The sequence below is a fragment of the Paramisgurnus dabryanus genome, chromosome 14, assembly GCF_030506205.2.
Source record: "Paramisgurnus dabryanus chromosome 14, PD_genome_1.1, whole genome shotgun sequence".
NCBI lineage: Eukaryota > Metazoa > Chordata > Actinopteri > Cypriniformes > Cobitidae > Paramisgurnus > Paramisgurnus dabryanus.
This window is the reverse complement of record NC_133350.1, coordinates 27,983,737-28,002,844: the sequence shown is the minus strand read 5'-3', so window position 1 is coordinate 28,002,844 and position 19,108 is coordinate 27,983,737. Positions and strand designations below refer to the sequence as shown.

At 37.2% G+C, this 19,108-nt stretch overlaps 2 protein-coding genes across 2 annotated transcripts; both read left to right on the top strand.

Moving 5' to 3' along the window:
- The first annotated feature begins 1,693 nt into the window (after positions 1-1,693).
- LOC135719245 (uncharacterized) lies at positions 1,694-4,365 on the top strand. Its single transcript, XM_065241872.1, has 2 exons — positions 1,694-1,922; positions 2,798-4,365. The coding sequence occupies exons 1-2, from the start codon at positions 1,730-1,732 to the stop codon at positions 3,478-3,480; spliced, it is 876 nt and encodes a 291-aa protein (XP_065097944.1). The 5' UTR covers positions 1,694-1,729; the 3' UTR covers positions 3,481-4,365.
- A 2,051-nt stretch (positions 4,366-6,416) lies between these two features.
- thop1 (thimet oligopeptidase 1) lies at positions 6,417-18,817 on the top strand. The gene is made up of 13 exons (XM_065241849.1): positions 6,417-6,515; positions 7,095-7,301; positions 8,202-8,350; positions 9,876-9,980; positions 10,071-10,173; positions 10,751-10,911; positions 11,019-11,154; positions 11,397-11,763; positions 14,804-15,005; positions 15,093-15,279; positions 15,506-15,634; positions 17,653-17,789; positions 18,444-18,817. The coding sequence occupies exons 1-13, from the start codon at positions 6,503-6,505 to the stop codon at positions 18,603-18,605; spliced, it is 2,058 nt and encodes a 685-aa protein (XP_065097921.1). The 5' UTR covers positions 6,417-6,502; the 3' UTR covers positions 18,606-18,817.
- The last annotated feature ends 291 nt before the right edge of the window (positions 18,818-19,108 follow it).

Genomic DNA, 19,108 nt, shown 5'->3' with positions numbered 1-19,108 from the left:
CATATCTATGGCACTTACTGACACATCTGAAGCATGCACACAGCCATGTGTTTGATTTTGATGCAACTGTATTTTTCTTCAAATTAACTTTGCTGGCTCTTTAACTAATAGTAATAAACATACATTTGCATAAAGCATCCATATTTGTCCACGCCCATGTTGATTAGAGTATTTTAAACTTCAAAAGTGTCAAATAAAGGTAGACCAGATAAAAATGTGAGATTAAGTTGTGATTAATCACGAGTTAATTTATGACAATCATGCAATTAATCTAGATTAAATATTTTAATTTATTGACAGTCCTAGTTTATTTATAACCCAACATGTGTTCTGTCCAATATTTCCCAGCATAACCCAACAGAATTTACAGTGCATTTCAGCATCTTTTCTTTACAAACATCAAATTTAAGGAACAGTAAGATTTATAAGATGGTAAAATATAAGGCTGTAAATACCTCCACTTGTTAAAACCAAGAGAAAAAGAATTTAAGATCTTAAAAGCCTGGGGGACAAACAACAGTTTCAACCTCTTTTTCCAACATCTGGGAACACAGTCAACCAGATGGTAACAATTCAAAAGTGTAGATGAAGGACGCCTCTAATAATTCACAATGATATTAGCCTTATTCAGCACTCTACTCTATAATATAACTTTATCTCTAACAATTTACTTGCTATTGTTATTACCTTCCCAAATCTCCTTTGAGCCTTGGAAGCATTAGCAACATATTACACAAAAATGTCTTTACAATAATATATATATTGAAAAGAACTTGCACATGTATTGGCTTTTAAAATAAACAGTAAAGGAGATAAAAAAACATTCATGAGGAGCTCTGACTGAAGTGATCATTTATCCAAAGTACATTTTATTTACTTTATCCGGCTGGATTCTGGAACTAAGAAAATTTGTAAATGAAAAGTTAAAAGCTGATTATGTCAAACTTTTAGTAAACATAAAGGTCCTTAAAGGACCTTTATGTTTACTAAAAGTTTGACATAATCAGCTTTTAACTTTTCATTTACAAATTTTCTTATATTCTTATAAGTATTATTTTTTAAAAGAGTAATCTATTTAATGATTTTTGATTGTTTCTTTACCTGCCTGTAAGCATTTGGAACAACAGATTTATTGATATAATATGGGAACATTTTTGGTTTCTTCCAAAGGTTTTTCTTTCTTGTTATTAGTTTTGGGATTATGTTTGTTGAAAAAAAAAGTTGAGTTGATTTTTCAAATTTTGTAAACAAAAATGTTCGTCAAAATTCTGTATTATCCAGAAAATTTTGTTTTTGGTCACTCTCAGAAATTAGACCATTTCAATTGTAAATGTAATTAATATGTTACTCTTGCCAAATAATACAATCCTTAATTTATTATTTTTATGAAAGATGTTGACACATATCATGTGAATTCTATAAGGAAATAAAAAATTCAGTTGCATGTAAAACTCTTTTATGAAGTAGTTATTATATATAGGAATGTATAATATGGTTTATTAACTATACTATGCAAGCCACTTTGCTATGTGTATTTGTAAATGTTGAATTTCAATTGCATAATAAAAAATATCTTTATTAAACACAAAGCTATCTATCGCTGTACTGTAATGTCACAGCTTGAACACAGCTGCTCTGTTCCAGCCGGCAGGAGGCGCTGTGACAGCGCACTGTGTGTTTGCTGCCGCTTCGCTGACAGCCGAAGGAACGAAGAAGACCGATAGCCAACATGGTTGAGCTAGTCTCTATTCACTCGTTTTTGATTAAACGCATGATGGCAGCCGCCGATGAAATATTCGACGCTGTCAAAGACAACATTATTGAATATCAGAAGGAAATAGAACGACTAAAACAGGAAAACAGTCGTTTGAAGAACACACTGCGTTTCACAATAAAACCCCGCCGCGCGGAAGCGAGCAACGGTTAGCGCGCATGCATACATACAACAACAACAACAACAACCACCAAACTTCTTAAACTGTTTGAGCTATTTTTGTCAAGATAGAAATGCGACATATTTGGATTTTATAAGACATAATCATTTGAATCGTGATACTGCCACATGGGGTACCATGGTAATGTTGTATTCTTTGAATCGCATTTGTGTTTAATGTAAATATCACGGTATGCTTATGAAAATGCGATCACACTTTGTTGGGGCGAGCGGGGACGGTTAAGTTACTCTTTGTATTTCCTTTAGTTTTCAGTGCCTGTTTGTATTGAAAAGCCAACATTTTTATGAATTATTAAACCACACTACATGGTATCATGTTTATATTTGATAATATACATACATGTAGTTTAATAGATACATTCAAATGCTGCATCTGACCCCAAATCAGGAGACAGTTGCAACATTCATTAAATGTAATAAAAATAATTATTTAACATAATTTCATTATTTATTTTTTTACAAACAGGGTCTTGTATAAACATGTTACTGTATATTATAAAAGTAGTTTATATAAACTGCCATTAAACAGCATAGCAGGCTTTTCAGCTGCATTTAAATAGTTAAAAATTTATTTAACACAAAGCATTTTATCAAACGTCTGTCACGCTTATATTTGACTTACATGTAAAATAAAAGTCGTCCTTTTCGGTTAAAATGTCACTTTATGTGCATTTTTTGTGTGTATTTATTGTCAGTTGGAAATTGGGATAACTTTATAAATGTTAAACCCACATGAAATGGTGTGGATCGAAATGATCTATCTAACGTCTCATACTATTAAAATAACAAAGTTGATATTGTCCGATCTGAATTGTTGTACTAAAATCGAATCTTGTGTCACAGGTCGCACAAATGCTCAAGGCACCGGTTCAGTCGGACTACAGCAAGATGTACTGACCTCAGAGCTCTCAGAAATCAATTTGCAGATGGAAGTGGCAACGGTGATGTCCCTTGAGCCTACGAGTCATGCATCCACCAATACATCTGCTCTGTCAGAAGTAACCAAAGAGCAGGTACTCGCTCGGTGCCTCACACATCCGCCAGAGTTGCTGGTAAAAAATGAAGGCGATGTTAGTTTGGATGTACAATCATCAGTCACAGATGACTCAACTCAGGCTGACAATCAGGCCGGTCGTTTAAGCTCACCTGAGGTGCAACATGGCAATATCAGTGACGGTCACATTGAGTCTCCAGGACCGGAACAAGAGCCAATTTCTCACCAACCATGCCAAAACAAATCTAACGGGGAGCCTTCGAAGGCACCCCCGAATCACCCGGCGATTTGCAGCGTTTGCAGCAAGTCGTTCGGCAACAAGAAATGCTTGCGGATGCACAAGGTCGTGCACCAGAGCGAGAGACCTTTCGGCTGTGATTCCTGCGGGTGGAGCTTTAAATTGAAATCTCACCTGACAGAACACAAAAGACTTCATACGGGGGATTATCGCTATAAATGCCCAAAGTGTGAAAAAGGGTTTTCTCGGTCAAATCTGGTCAAAATGCATCTTAAAAGTGTTCATTCATCATGATGAGTGTTAATAACAATAACCAAGTGATGTAATGGTGTGACAAGAAATAAGATGCATCTCTTCAGTGTTAGTTTGAGTTTCTTTCTGTTTGTTTGTTTCTGACAAGCAGCACTTTTGTTTGTCATTCGGTTTGTGTTAATGTTTTGGTTCCCTCCATGCCTGTCCAAAATTATCCTGTGCCTGGTTGCATGAAACTCCTTAAGTGAGGGTTTCCATAAGGTTAGGGATTTCTTTAAGAGCTTACCTTCTTCCTTAAGTTTTTAAGGAAAATTGGTACTAAGGACTTTGTAGCAACTTTAGGTAATAATTTTAAGGGTAAATACTTATTGACAGCCTTATTGTTCCCAAAGTGAACACTTAAGGTTTGTTCTTGCAACCCATTTTTTATTAAGGGCACCCTTAACCATATATCTAAGGGATTTCTTATTTTAAAGACTTTCATGCAACCGGGCACTGCCCTTCAAAATATGGATGTGGTTTAATTGAGGAGTTTTATAAATGTGTATATGACAATCACTCACATTTAACACCATAAAAAGCATGCCGTCTGGGGACAAATCTTGAAATTACAGGGATTTGCTGTTATGTTATGCCCTGCTTTTACATTTAGAGACTTATTACAGACTTTGCAGTTGCACGTCTGGTTAGGACACCATGCCAGTCATAAAACTATTTTATGATTGTTTGTAAGGTCTCCTTGTGTTGTTTGGAAAGGCGCTTATAAATACAATGCTTTGTTATTACATTTTTTACATTTTATCTAAAGTGATTTACAAACAATGAAGCGATTGCTATTATCATTATTGCATTAAAAAGCATCAATAATTACTTGGACAAAATAATATTTTAATATGTGTAAATAAAATGTTTAAATGTTCCAAATCATATTTGTACATGACTTTATTATTTTCATGGATTAACATTAACAAATATACTTATTTAATTGATACATTTAATTTACAGTCCTTAGTTACATCAGCAGCAACATTGTAAAAAGGCTGCAGTGTATGACACACACAGTGACAGTATACACAACATAATGCTCTACAATGTACAGCAGTGCAGGTCAAAAATATGATAACATTCAAAGAGTAACACGAAAATATACATTTTGTGCATATAAAAGAGCACCTATTACGTTGCTAAAAACAATGTTATTTTGTGTATTTGTGAAAGTGTTTGCTTGTGATTTATGGTTCGAAAAACACATTATTTTTTTCCATATACCGTACATTATTGTTGCTCCTCTATGCCCTGCCTCCCTGAAACTCCCTGAAAAATTTTATACAAAGCTCATTATTCTCAAAGGAGCGGTGTACTTCGATTGGACAGCTAACCAGTACATTGTGATTGGCCTGAATCTCTGTCGTCAGCCGGAAATGTGATGCTCCTTACCGTGTTTGGAAGATCAGCTCTCAATGCAATACTGACTGAAGTTAATATCATCTTTACTATTTACAAGCCAAATCTGATCCATAAATACAGATGACCAAGCTGATCGATCAACTTTACCATACTAAAACATAAAGCCATGTCTGCATTTGTTGTAGAAACAACAAACTGCACTGCACAAAACTCGTGTTTGAGTCGTAGTTTTAATATTAGTCAATTCTTTAAATAAGAAAACGGACTTAAAAAAAGCAGGAGGAATTATGATAATGACCGTAATGTCCACGTCAACCGGCCGAGGAAATAAACTGTTGCCTACAATCTGTGTGTTTGTTGTAGTCCAAGAAAAGAGATTTACGTTGAAAACAACTTATGTTATTGTTTACTTTGGCATTTGTACCTTTGCATATCGTTACCGTACTAATACACACCAAAGGATTTGTGAATTATAAAATGGGTAACTTTTACACAGTTATTATTGTCAAGATGATGCACAGACAGATTTTTTATTTTAAAGGTGGTTTGTGTAAATTTTGGTGCCATCTAGTGGTGAGATTGCGAATTGCATTTCTGTCAAGAGATCTTTCTAAAAGTTACACAATGCACCTTAAAACGCCCATGAAATTAAATTGAGTCTTTTTAGTATAAATACATTAGGCTTACTGACAAAATTCTCATACAGAAGATACAATATAAGCTACAGTTTGGCACATAAGCTAAAAAAGTCTAGAATTTTTATGACATCACTCTGCACTTCAGCTTCTCATCAAATTTACTGTCCAATTAAATGCTCTTCAGCTGCTGAAGTGTCCATCCCTCATATGTTTTGTTACGGTAAGCCATTGCTGGACTGTGCCATCAATGAAACTATTGGTTATTTTTCAAAAAAAGGGACGGTCTTGTCAGTAGTTCTGTTGTTTACATTACAACACTGTATACATTATATAGTACGCCTTTTACACAGTAAGGTTAGCTCACTGTCATTTTTGATACGGTTTAGCTATGATAAATTAACTAATCTACTTGTTTTTAATTTAGCTTGTTATCAGAAATAAACTACTATAAAAGGATTTTGTTGTTTTTAATTATTTGCGGAGTTTATCGGAAGTTAAGTTTGTTCCACGAAAGCCGTTTGTTTATGTTGTTAATGATGAAACCGGCTTATTTTGCGATAACACCCGCTGCCTGTACGACAAGACGTTCAATTGTCACAAACACACTTTTTGTAAATCTTTTAGAAATATAATGTCATATATGTAATTTAAACACATATTTATTTATATTTAATCTTTGTATAATATGACATTGTACCTGTCAATGATTTCCAGCATCTGGGATACATGTGTGAATGATCGTGACTGGCCAATCAGAATCAAGCATAGCGTGTAATAAAATGTTTAATCAATTTCTTGCTATATAACTGCAGCAAAAAGGTCACAATTATAAATTTCACATCTTTTATGTTTATTGCCTTGTTTGTTGTAAAAAAGCCACATTTATTTTTGTTAATATATTAGCCAATCGCATGCTCGACTGAGGGTCATGTGACCGGAGCAGGAAGCGGCCGTGAGTGACAGCAGTTCTTTTAACGCGCTTGTGAAACAGCACGCGGGTATTTGTGCTCAGTGAACAAATGGCACCGACAGGTAAGACACAAACACGCAAGTACCACCGTGCTTAACACCGCTAACAAACACAACACCTAACAAGTGTGTTTGCTTTCATTCAAATGAAGCGTAACGGATGCCGGTATTGTGTGTTATAGCTCATTAGCCCAGTGCGCTAATATACTGTTGGTCATCTGTAACTTAGTTTTATGGGTCTGCTGGTACCGCTTATTCTCCACATCAGCAACAGCACTCTCAGTACACTGACTCAAACACAACCGATCGAGTGCTTAGCTGCTCGTGCAAGTTAACACTTATTTAAGTGCCGTTACTGAGCGGGCCAATGACACAAATGCATCATCATGAGTTTACACAATCATGTTTATAGAGTAGTGTAAGTTACGCTGGTTGGCCTTCTTAGTAAACACATTACACATACGTACAAATATCATTAACACTAACTTGGTTGTAGAAAAGTGTTTTTTTGCCCATTGATCCGGATCATGTCCCAATTTACCTGCTTATACTATGCAAGTGCACATTTTTATAGTTTTATAACTTGGGACATTGGGCTGATTCTGGTTATAAGCACATGATGTCATCTTCTAAATGTTTCAGGTGAAGTCGTGTTTGGCTCTGGAGATCGGGTCTGTGCTGTCAACCATTTGCGGTGGGATTTAACTCCTGATCAGATCCACCAGCTTACTGATGACCTCATCGCCAAAACCAAAAAGGTGTATGACACCGTTGGCGCCCTGGACCTGGCCACTGTCAGCTATGAGAACACACTGAAGGCCCTCGCTGATGTAGAGGTGGAGTACACAGGTACAGTCACTTAGTTTAGTGAGGAATATTTGCAGTCTATAGAATCTAAATACTTTAGGGTGGAACGCATGACAAAAGTACATATTGAGAATATTGAAAGTGAGGCTTTGTGTAATTCACCCACTGTGATGACAAACCTACTGTCTTAACCGTACATTGTAAGATTTTTAACCAATCGGTGAGTTTCACATTGACGGTTTCAGCAGTTAGGTAGCTTACTTCCCCGTCCTATTACTTTTGTAAGCACTGGGGGGGACAAAAATGTCGTAGTGTGCAGGAAATTTGTTTGCATTGATACAAACCATTCAGCACTTTTCACATAATGACACGCTGACCTGCCCGTGCACTGCGCTTTGCTTTTGTTCAGATGTTGAATTAGTCATTTTGCAAGCATTTCAGCAAAATAATATAAAGATTTATTACACGACTCATTGGGATGCTTCAGACTGATTGGCCAATCACAACATTAGCAGGTTTGTTATCCGGATGCTGCAAATCATTTTGACAGGGACAGTTTAATATTACACAAGAATTAAATATAGATGTATTTTTAATAACATAGATGACATTATATTTACATGATTAAACCAAATAGTGTGTTCATGACATTTGAACATTATGTTTCTTATATTAAAACATAAACAGGTTTTCCTCACAGGAAAAAAAAGAGCTAATAAAATATTTCAAATCAATATTTAATGTTCCTTACCTTACTTATGATGTAAAAAAGCCGTGTAATAAGCTGGATAATATAGTATATACATTTTCCCTTAAATGACACCCCCTCTTCTGCTTTACATTTATTACAATTAAAAATAATTATAATTATGTTGCTTTGGATAAAAGTGTCTGCCAAGTGTGCATAAATGTAAATGACACCACACATGTTAATTTTTGCAGTCCAGAGGAACATGTTAGACTTCCCTCAGCATGTGTCATCTTGCAAAGACGTCCGCACGGCCAGCACCGAAGCTGATAAGAAGCTGTCAGAGTTTGATGTGGAGATGAGCATGAGGGAGGATGTTTATCAGAGAATCGTGGCTCTGGAGGTGAGCAGAGAGCTGAACTGAGCTTTGGAAAGCTGAGTTAAACTGGATATGGTTTTACATACACTCACCTAAAGGATTATTAGGAACACCGGTTCAATTTCTCATTAATGCAATTATCTAATCAACCAATCACATGGCAGTTGCTTCAATGCATTTAGGGGTGTGGTCTTGGTCAAGACAATCTCCTCCAAACTGAATGTCAGAATGGGAAAGAAAGGTGATTTAAGCTATTTTGAGTGTGGCATGGTTGTTGGTGCCAGACGGGCCGGTCTGAGTATTTCACAATTTGCTCAGTTACTGGGATTTTCACACACAACCATTTCTTGGGTTTACAAAGAATGGTGTGAAAAGGCAAAAACATCCAGTATGCAGCAGTCCTGTGGGTGAAAATGCCTTGTTGATGCTAGAGGTCAGAGGAGAATGGGCCGACTGATTCAAGCTGATAGAAGAGCAACTTTGACTGAAATAACCACTCGTTACAACCGAGGTATGCAGCAAAGCATTTGTGAAGCCACAACACGCACAACCTTGAGGCAGATGAGCTACAACAGCACAAGACCCCACTGGGTACCACTCATCTCCACTACAAATAGGAAAAAGAGGCTACAATTTGGACAAGCTCACCAAAATTGCTGAAGACTGGAAAAATGTTGCCTGGTCTGATGAGTCTCGATTTCTGTTGAGACATTCAGACGCTAGAGTCAGAATTTGACGTAAACAGAATGAGAACATGGATCCATCATGCCTTGTTACCACTGTGCAGGCTGGTGGTGATGGTGTGGGGGGTGTTTTCTTGGCACACTTTAGGCCCCTTAGTGCCAACTGGGCATCGTTTAAATGCCACGGCCTACCTGAGCATTGTTTTTGACCATGTACCCATCCTCTGATGGCTACTTCCAGCAGGATAATGCACCATGTCACAAAGCTTGAATCATTTCAAATTGGTTTCTTGAACATGACAATGAGTTCACTGAACTAAAATAGCCTCACAGTCACCAGATCTCAACCCAACAGAGCATCTTTGGGATGTGGTGGAACGGCAGCTTCATGCCCTGTATGTGCATCCCACAAATCTCCATCAACTGCAAGATGCTATCCTATCAATATGGGCAAACATTTCTAAAGAATGCTTACAGCACCTTGTTGAATCAATGCCACCTAGAATTAAGGTAGATTTGAAGGTGAAGGGGTAAAACACAGTATTAGTATGGTGTTCCTAATAATCCTTTAGGTGAGTTTAGTTGGTCAGTGAACATGTCAAACTCTAGTGATCAAAGACTACAGATTTTGGCCTGGGTTCTAATAATCTTTTAGAATTTTCAGGATTGAATTAGCTGAGTCGTTGGTAAAATCATACTCTTTGCACCCAAATTGAACCTGTGAACTGTATTTCCCAGTTAAGTCATAAAAGTTTTGTTCGTCTGGATTCTGTTACGATCAGTATTTGATTTGAATCATACCATATATTTGACTTTGGAGTTTGAACTGCTTTTGTTTCATTATTGGTTTCCATCACTGTTTACAGGAGAAGCTGACCGAGAGTTTGTCAACCGAGGCCAAGCGTTACATGGAGAGACTCATAAAGCTGGGAAAAAGAAACGGCCTTCATCTTCCCAAAGAGAAACAGGAGGTCAGATGTTCATCTCTTTTGTTTGATGTGTAATAGTAATCCACACACGGTCTTCTGACCTGTAACTGAGTTTAATCTTTCCTGTAACAGGAGATCAAAAAGATCAAGAAGCAGCTGAGCAATCTGGGTATCGATTTCAACAAATACCTGAATGAAGATACGACCACCTTGTCTTTTTCTCGCGAGGAGCTCGGTGGGTAGCATCAGCAGCCTTTTATGGGGGCAATGTTTGTTTAGAATGTAGTTTTCCCTAAATGTATACACTTTGTAGTTAGAGACATTTTAAAAATAAATGTACTTTTACATTGTGAATTACATTTAACATTACAAATCTGTTCAAATCACTTCTCCTTTTTTAATAGTCATTAAACAAAAGCAGTCTCGTCAGACGTGCTGTTTTGATTTTCTTTTATTAATGTGAAATCATACTTCCGAAGCACCGCCCACAACCACTGAGTTGACTGGTAAATTTTACCCAAAAGCTTTTCTTAATGTGTTTATTTGCACGTTGTAGCATTAATGCGGTTAAATATACTAATGTCCAGATTGTATTCACAGGAATCATATCTATTTTTAACCAAAAGCGCTCCTTGTCTGGTAACGGAGTGAGGAGCTATATCATATTTCGAAATTTATGAAAATCAGTCAATTTTCAGCATTTAAAAAAATATATTGGATCTTTAATTCAGTTACATTAGTTTATTTGTAGGTTCATAGTCTTTCTCTGGTTGTGATGATTGAGATATAATGGGTGTAAATGCTCTTGTTAGGAGGACTCCCTGAAGATTTCCTCAGCTCTCTGGAAAAGGATGAGTCTGGAAAGCTGAAGCTCACTCTGAAGTATCCCCATTATTTCCCCACCATAAAGAAATGCTTCGTTCCAGAGACAAGGAAGAAGTTAGAGGCAGCCTTTAACTCGCGCTGTAAAGAGGTCAGATATCCCAGAAATCTCCTCTGTAGATGGCACAATGTGTATTCTTTAGTCAGTGTTGTGATCATGGTTATCCTAAAGTGTTACTGTAATGGTTTGTCCGGCAGGAGAACTCTGCTATCCTGAAGGAGCTGGTGGAGTTACGCTCTCAGAAGAGCAGTCTGTTGGGTTTCAGCACGCATGCTGACTTTGTTCTTGAGATGAACATGGCCAAATCCTCAAAGAAGGTCGCTGGCTTCCTTGGTAATGACTTACACTTGCAAATGTACCCTGAAGTTTGAACCTGCTTTTCAACAGTGGTGGCTTTGAATTCAAATTAAATCAAGAGTTGCCAACTCCTTTTTCCCAGTACACTTACCCAGGTTGTCGTCCACTCCTAGATTCAACTTCAGTAAATCACAGTTCATCATATTTTGCTGCGATTATCTGTTTATCTTTTGTTACAATCTACTATTCATGTGTTATGTAAACTCTGCACATTAAAGAGGATCTGGCCCGTAAGCTGAAGCCCCTGGGTGAGGAAGAGAGAGCCGTGATCCTGAAACTGAAGGAAAAAGAGTGCCAGAAGAGGAACCTGCCCTTCACTGGAGAGCTTCACGCCTGGGACATGCGCTACTACATGACTCAGGTGGAGGAGACTCAGTATGCTGTTGATCAGAACCAGCTGAAGGAGTATTTCCCAATGGAGGTGGTGACCAAGGGTCTCTTGGACATCTATCAGGAGCTGCTCAATCTCACCTTTCAGCAGGTGGAAGGCGCCCCCGTCTGGCATGAAGATGTTACGCTGTATTGCGTTAAGGACCGCACCTCTGGCCAAGTGGTGGGACAGTTTTATCTCGACCTTTTTCCAAGGTGAGCACTGTGTTTCTTATTGTTTGTCCTCATGTCTTAAACTTGGTGCTGGGGTGATCTCACTATGTAAAAATTAAGCAAATTACTGATTCGAGGTATGAACATATACATGACATGAGATAAAATTTAGCCAATCAGCGTCCTCAAATCTGAGATGGGTGATTATTGGATCCCTTTTCAGCAGTCACTTTGAACAGATCATGCGAGAAGTGTATTAGTGTTTGGGACTTGGGACTGAGGAAAATCACTATCAAACAACTTGGTAGGTCGTTCAATAGGACATTTCCCAGGTTGTTATATGACAATAGTTTTGGCTATTCGGTTGTACTAGACCGAATAAAGTTCTCCGCTTTCCATGCTTCGAGTCTATACTTGGATCTGGAAAATAATTTTTATAATTACTACCACAGTTTAACTACAAATTAAACCTAAAACCTATTTATTTGCCACAGAAACCATTGTTTAACCAAAAAAAAACCTCTTTGTTGTTGCTTTAACAAAACGAATTTATCAAATTATCATATATATAAATTCTTATTAAATGTAACCATTTTGTTTAAATCTGCTCTTGTGATAACTTGTACATGAATTAGAATGTACATAATGCTTAGATTATATAAACAAAAATAAACAATAGAAGATAAATATTTTTTTCTTTATTTATGATATTGTTTTGTTAAATAACCCATGCATTCACTTGGGTAAATTCTTCTGAGAATTCATGTAACGTTTTCATCTCCCTGTTTTTTTTTTCACAACTCACAGTACATTTTAAAATTTCACCGTAGGGGTAAAGAAATTGAGTGACTCCACTCCCAATACATGTGTATATATGAAGAGTTTGGTTCCAAAATGCAATAAAGCCATTTTTGAAAAAAATGAGTTACTGCCAGAATCAGTATTATATCAGGTCAGTATTTAAAAGTAAATTCTTAATTTTACGCAAAATCCAATATCCGCCGTGTTATTCTGTCATCTTTTTTCCCAAAACACAATAAACGCCACTCCTCCTTTTTTACAGAACGCAATAAATCCGTTCCAGAAATTACAGCGCACCATTCACGCATTGTAAACAAACAAACAGTTTTCCTCATCTACTATGTACTTCGTGATCGACAAACAAACAAAAACAAAATAATACTTTAATAGCATTGATAAACCTGTGATGGTTTTCTGTGACGGGAAAGAAACGTAAGTCATCAACATCTAATAATTTACGCAAAAGGCACTCGGGAGACGGGTGCTTGTTTGCCCAGGCCGACAGCATCAAGTTTCTGTCATGATAACACATTGACCCCAGAGGATCTTATGAAAAACTTTCCATAATTTTACTCAAAGTCAACGAAAATCGAGCAGGACCAAAACATTTTACAGCTGATCGCTGTGAAAAACGTTAAGTGACGACGTCAAGTATAACCGCAGCAATGACAGTGTTCTTAATATGACAAAGTAAGTGTTTGATTAATGACATTAATGTTTATATTTTAATTAGTGTGTACAACTAGTCAACTAAATGAATATAACATGGCAAAGATGAATGCACATTTATATAGGCTATTGATTCAATAGATTTATAGCATTTTGAATAAAAACTTTATTGCATTTTTTGGAAAATAATAAATACATTTTATAATAAATCTTTGAAAATCAAGTTATGGATTTGAATTTTTTTATGTTTTTATAACCTAAAGATGCTATGTGAAAGTTTGTAACAGAAAATAGTGGTTTTCATCTTGACACTTTCTTGGTATAGAAAACACGTTTTTACCGAAATTTGTCAAAATGGATTTATTGCGTTTTGGAACCAAACTCTTCATATATAAACGTTTAAAGGACATTCATCATCATTAATTATTCAAACTTAATGTGGATTACACATTCGTATCTATGTTATTTCCAAACTATTTTCTATACTATAATTTTACTGTAAGTCACATGTTTTAAAAAAAATCTGATGTCTTTGGGGTTCATTTGTGTGGGGTTTTTTTTATCTAAAGTGACCTTTGATCACCAAACCAGTTATAAGGATCAGTTTTGTGAAATTATGAATATATCATCTGAAAACTGAATAAATAAGCATTCCATTGATGTATATCAAATGTAGCCTATTTGAAAAAGTGTGCAAAAATCTAAATATTAAGAAAATCACCTTGAAGTTTTCCAAATAAAGTTCTTAACAACAGAATCCACTTACAAAAATAAAGTTTTAAAATATTTACAAAATATTTTCACGGAACATGATCTTTACATAATATTTGTGATGATTTGCTGCAAAAAAGAAGATAGTTTTTTGACCCATACTATGTATTTTTGACAGGGTTTTGCAAAATTTCAAAATCCCTGGTAGCCCTTCGGGCAGGCACTCTTCAGTTTTTGGTGGCCCGAAATGAATGCAAGTAGCCCAAATAAAAAATGCATTACTTTTAATGTAGAATATTGAGACAAAACATTTATCAAAACACAAATAACACATACAATTACAATCATCGGTACAAATATTTGCTTATAACTGAAGTGAAATCTAAAACTACATATTCTGAATCTGAAATATTAACTGAAGTCACAGATAAGAAAATGCCACTTGACTTTGTGGGCATAGCACAGGGTTCCTCAATTAGTTTTACCACGGGCCAAATTTTGCCAATACAAAGCCAATAGGGCCTCTAACCACAATGTTTAATCTGCTGTTCTTGTTGTTGTTTTGATGCTGTTGTTTTTTTAACAAACCAAAAAATCTGGATTTCCTACCCATCTCCACACCAGATATACTCACCATTTAATAGTAGTTTGATGGGTCACAAAACTCACAGTTTGGATCATCCAGTTACAGATTGGATCATATTTTCGAGCCCTGTTTTTACTATTGCTACACAAATTCCAGTTCTAGTTATGACTGGTTTTGTGGTCCTGCTACTTATGACTGGTATTGTGGTCCAGGATCACAAATTGGTTAATTTGTCCTTTCTTAAAGGTAGCGATTATTTTTGTGTCTGATGTTGTGCTTGATTGCTGATTTTTTTTTCCCCCATTATTTCTGCAGAGAGGGCAAGTACGGCCATGCCGCGTGTTTTGGCCTACAGCCCGGCTGTTTGCTGCAGGATGGCAGCAGGCAGATGGCCGTGGCCGCAATGGTGGCCAATTTCAGCAAACCCACGGCAGACGCGCCGTCCCTTCTGCAGCACGATGAGGTGGAAACATACTTCCACGAGTTCGGACACGTGATGCATCAGCTTTGTGCTCAGGTCTGAATTAAGTCTCAGATACAGACGTGCAAATCAGGCACTCCCAAAATGTTCAACTTTACATATGGAGTATCTGTGGTGTTTCAGGCTGACTTTGCCATGTTCAGCGGGACTCATGTGGAGCGAGATTTCGTGGAGGCTCCATCTCAGATGTTGGAGAACTGGGTTTGGGAGAAGGAACCATTGCAGCGCATGTCCAAACACTACAAAACAGGCAAGCCCATTCCAGAGGAGCTACTGGACAAACTCATCAAGTCGAGACTCGCTAATACAGGTAACCAAAAATATTCAACACACAGTGGACATTTTCAAGGACCCCATCTAGAAGAGCCAATTAATAAAATCTGTCCCATATTGCATTTCAATACGTTTCACTCATATCCATATAAATATTTATCCATCATAATTGTTTGTAAATGAATTGGCTTTAAATATTTTTGACCTGAAAAAGAATTGTTCCAGTTTTAATTATACATTTTTTCCCTTTTTCTGTTCATTAGGGCTGTTTAACTTGAGGCAGATTGTTCTTGCCAAGGTGGATCAGGCTTTGCACACTAAGGATGGACTCGACCCAGCTGAAGAGTACGCTAGGCTCTGCCAGGACATCCTGGGAATTCCTGCTACACCAGGTCAAATGAGAATTTGATTCACTGTTACTATCTGTGTCCCAGTTTGCCCACTTACTTGCACTATGCTTTAATCGTATGTATCGTTTTTCTGTTGGGAAAGTACATACTGTTGAGTGCAGAATAACAGAGTATGCACACACTGGGACATATTAAAGTGCTCATTATAGTTCTGCGAGACTACGGCGTAGGATACAGGTCAGTTCATTCATACACCTGTATTGCCGTCGCCAGCGTCGTAGTGGGCAGTATCCACGCCTGTGGCCCATATTAGCAGTGCAACAGCCGAAGAAGCCGCCGTTTCACAAGTAAACTCACAAAAGAAGCAGATTGTTGTGTTTGATTTGAGAAGATCAGCTTTGATGGAGGTAAATACACAGCAACTATTGTTGCAGTTTGAGTTAAATCACTCCTCCACTTGGCCTATCTATGAAGAAATGCGACATAGATTTTTTTTTGACCTGGCAGAAGCGGTTCTAGCAGACCAAACACAACGCTTGCGGTCCACGTAGAATGGACACTTTTTGTTACATTTTTGGAGAGGTGCTACACAGAGCCTGCGCCGTAGATCCTACAAGGGCTTATAAATATATAAATTGGGCTTAGCGCATAATGAAAGAGACAGCTGTTGCTTGGACAAACGCTGTGATTCTTAGGAAGTTCGGAATACAACTCGTCTTTGCATTTATTCATTCATTATTTGTCATGTTTTTTCAATTTATCGAATCAGTGATGCATCATTTTTTAATTCTGTGTAGCGCAACTAAACCCTTTTGTGGTGAGTTGTGTGTAATATCAGCCTTTTGGTTGTCCATGGATGTACACTTCAAATTTTCACCTTTAGACCATCAGGGATCTTTATGGATACTCATTTTAACATACTATGATTCAGGACATACTGATTCTAATCTTATATACTATTTACGCTGGATAGTATGCAGATTGGGACTAGGGCTGCATAACAATTAATCGCAACTTTTGCAGAATAAAAGTTTTGGTTTACGTTATATCTGTGTGTGTACTGTGTTTAATAATTATGTGTATATATGAATACACACACACATGTGCATATATCCAGAGAGGGGAGAACCAAGGCAAAGCTAAAACCAAGGGACCGGACCGGAGCACACAACATTTTAATGGATTTTAATATGACTAACGTTTCGACGCCCATGCGTCGTCTTCAGAGTCAAACAGTCAATGGCAACGATGTTCAGATTATAAAGAGTCAACATGATCAAGCATTGGCCACTGGCCTAAGTGGGTGTGGTACACTAATTACCCAATCCTATATAGTTATTCAAGTGTAAAAAAAAGGAGAAAATATAAGCTAATACAGTAACCTTAACAAAAATAGATGCATTTAATATGTCAATACACACCTACTAACAACCTGTATACAAATGCCCCAGTGTAAATTATAAACATCATAAACAACATTATAAAAAAAACAAGAGAGGCCCAATTCATTTTTTATTTCAGGTTTTAGCTTTGCCTTGGTTCTCCCCTCTCTGGATTTTTCTGTCCTATTCTGTGAGCATCTACTAAGCGCAAGTGATCCCTTTCTACATGTGCATTTATTTATTTATTTTAATTTTTTTGTATTCTACATAAGGTATTCGTGTTTATATATAAATATAAAAATAGGTATACTCATGCATATATTTCTTAAAAATATACATGCGTTTTTGTATTTCTATATACATAATTATTTTACAAAATACACACAGATACATGATGTACACAAAAACTTTTAGTCTGAAAGCGATTAATTGTTATGAAGCCCTAATTGGGAATCAAATGTAAAAAAGAACATGTATATTCTATATAATGTGAAGTTTGCGTTAGCACGCAGCAAGGGTTGCCAGATCCACGTAACACAACCAGCCCGATGGCCATTAAAAACCCAGCGCAAAAGCATCCCAATGTATTGAGGTTATTTGATGCATTGTACAGACTTACTAACAGGATGAAGTGAAATTGGATCTCACACCTCAACCTTTCATTTCTTCTGTCTGCAGGAACAAACATGCCTGCCACATTCGGTCACCTGGCAGGAGGATATGATGCTCAGTATTACGGTTACCTGTGGAGCGAAGTGTTTTCTACGGACATGTTCTATGCCCGCTTCAGACAGGAAGGCATTATGAACCCCAAGGTTAGTTTAACCTACGTTTTTGTTGTATTATGGTTTAGTTTAAAGTGCAGATATGGGGTCTTTTGACAACTTTAACTCTTTCTTCGCCATTGACGAGTTAACTCGACAATTATGAAAAAACGCTTCCCTGCCACTGCTGAGTATTTCTGGCTTTCTACAATACCGCTGGTGGTGCTCTTCCGCGACTTATAACACCCGGAAGTATCGCCCTAGGGCAAACAACTGCATGTCCGTGTAAGTTTCGAGTATCGCTCTGAATTTGAGGTCCTTCACAAAAATGTAATTATCTCAGGTTTTTGCTGAACATTTTGTGTTTTTGAAGAAACCTATGAAGGTAGGATGAAACTTTTTTCTGGTCTGTTCTTTCAATTGATATAGTGTATGTTTACAGGGTTGCCTTAACTAAGTCGTCCAAAAAAAATTAGCTGCACAAAAGGCCGTCAAGTGCATCTCGGGGAATAGCGCAGACGCGCTTTACACCGCAAGCGGGCTTGCACGTCACACGGCCAAATGAGAGAAAAATAATTGGGTTTAAGTAAAGGGTGGTGGGGAAAGAGTTAAAATATCTTTCTATTAGATATTTACTGAATGTCTTTGTTTGCACTTTAGTGTGAATAGTTGTTAATTCTACTGTATGTCTACTTTATCATAAAGGTGGGTCTGGACTACAGAAAGTGCATCCTGAAGCCGGGAGGCTCGGAGGATGCGTCCGACATGCTCAAGAAGTTCCTGGGAAGAGACCCCAAGCAGGACGCGTTCCTCGTGAGCAAAGGTCTCAAAGTGGAGGTCGAGACCGGCACGCCCTGCGCATGCTGACCGCATGGATGTTAGAACGAGCCGCTAAAACCTCAGACAGACTAAAAACTTTAAATCTCCCTAGAAAGCTCATTTACACAGCCTATCACAACCCCACACTATTGCTAAAAGCTTTGGTTTCTGATGTATGAAGCTGTTTTAAAATGGAAAATTGTATTGAAACCTGCCACAAAAAAAAAAAAAAGAACAAAAACAAAACCATGTTTTGACTCCGTTTGTTGTGTTTTTTGGTGTTGGGATGTTTTCCATTGTGTAATGAATTCTCTGGGGGAAATTGGGAGAGACTCCCTCAATGCAGTTATGACATCATATGAAGTGTAATACATGGTACCATCTGTACGATAATCAACAGGAAAACATTCATTATGAGTTTCAATGCATGAATCTCACAGAAAAGTCCATGTCACACTTCATACAAAACATACAAGAAAGGAATTAATTTCCAATGGGAATTCTTGCCTAACAAAGATTTGTGAAATGTGCTTTGTGATCCTCAAATTATC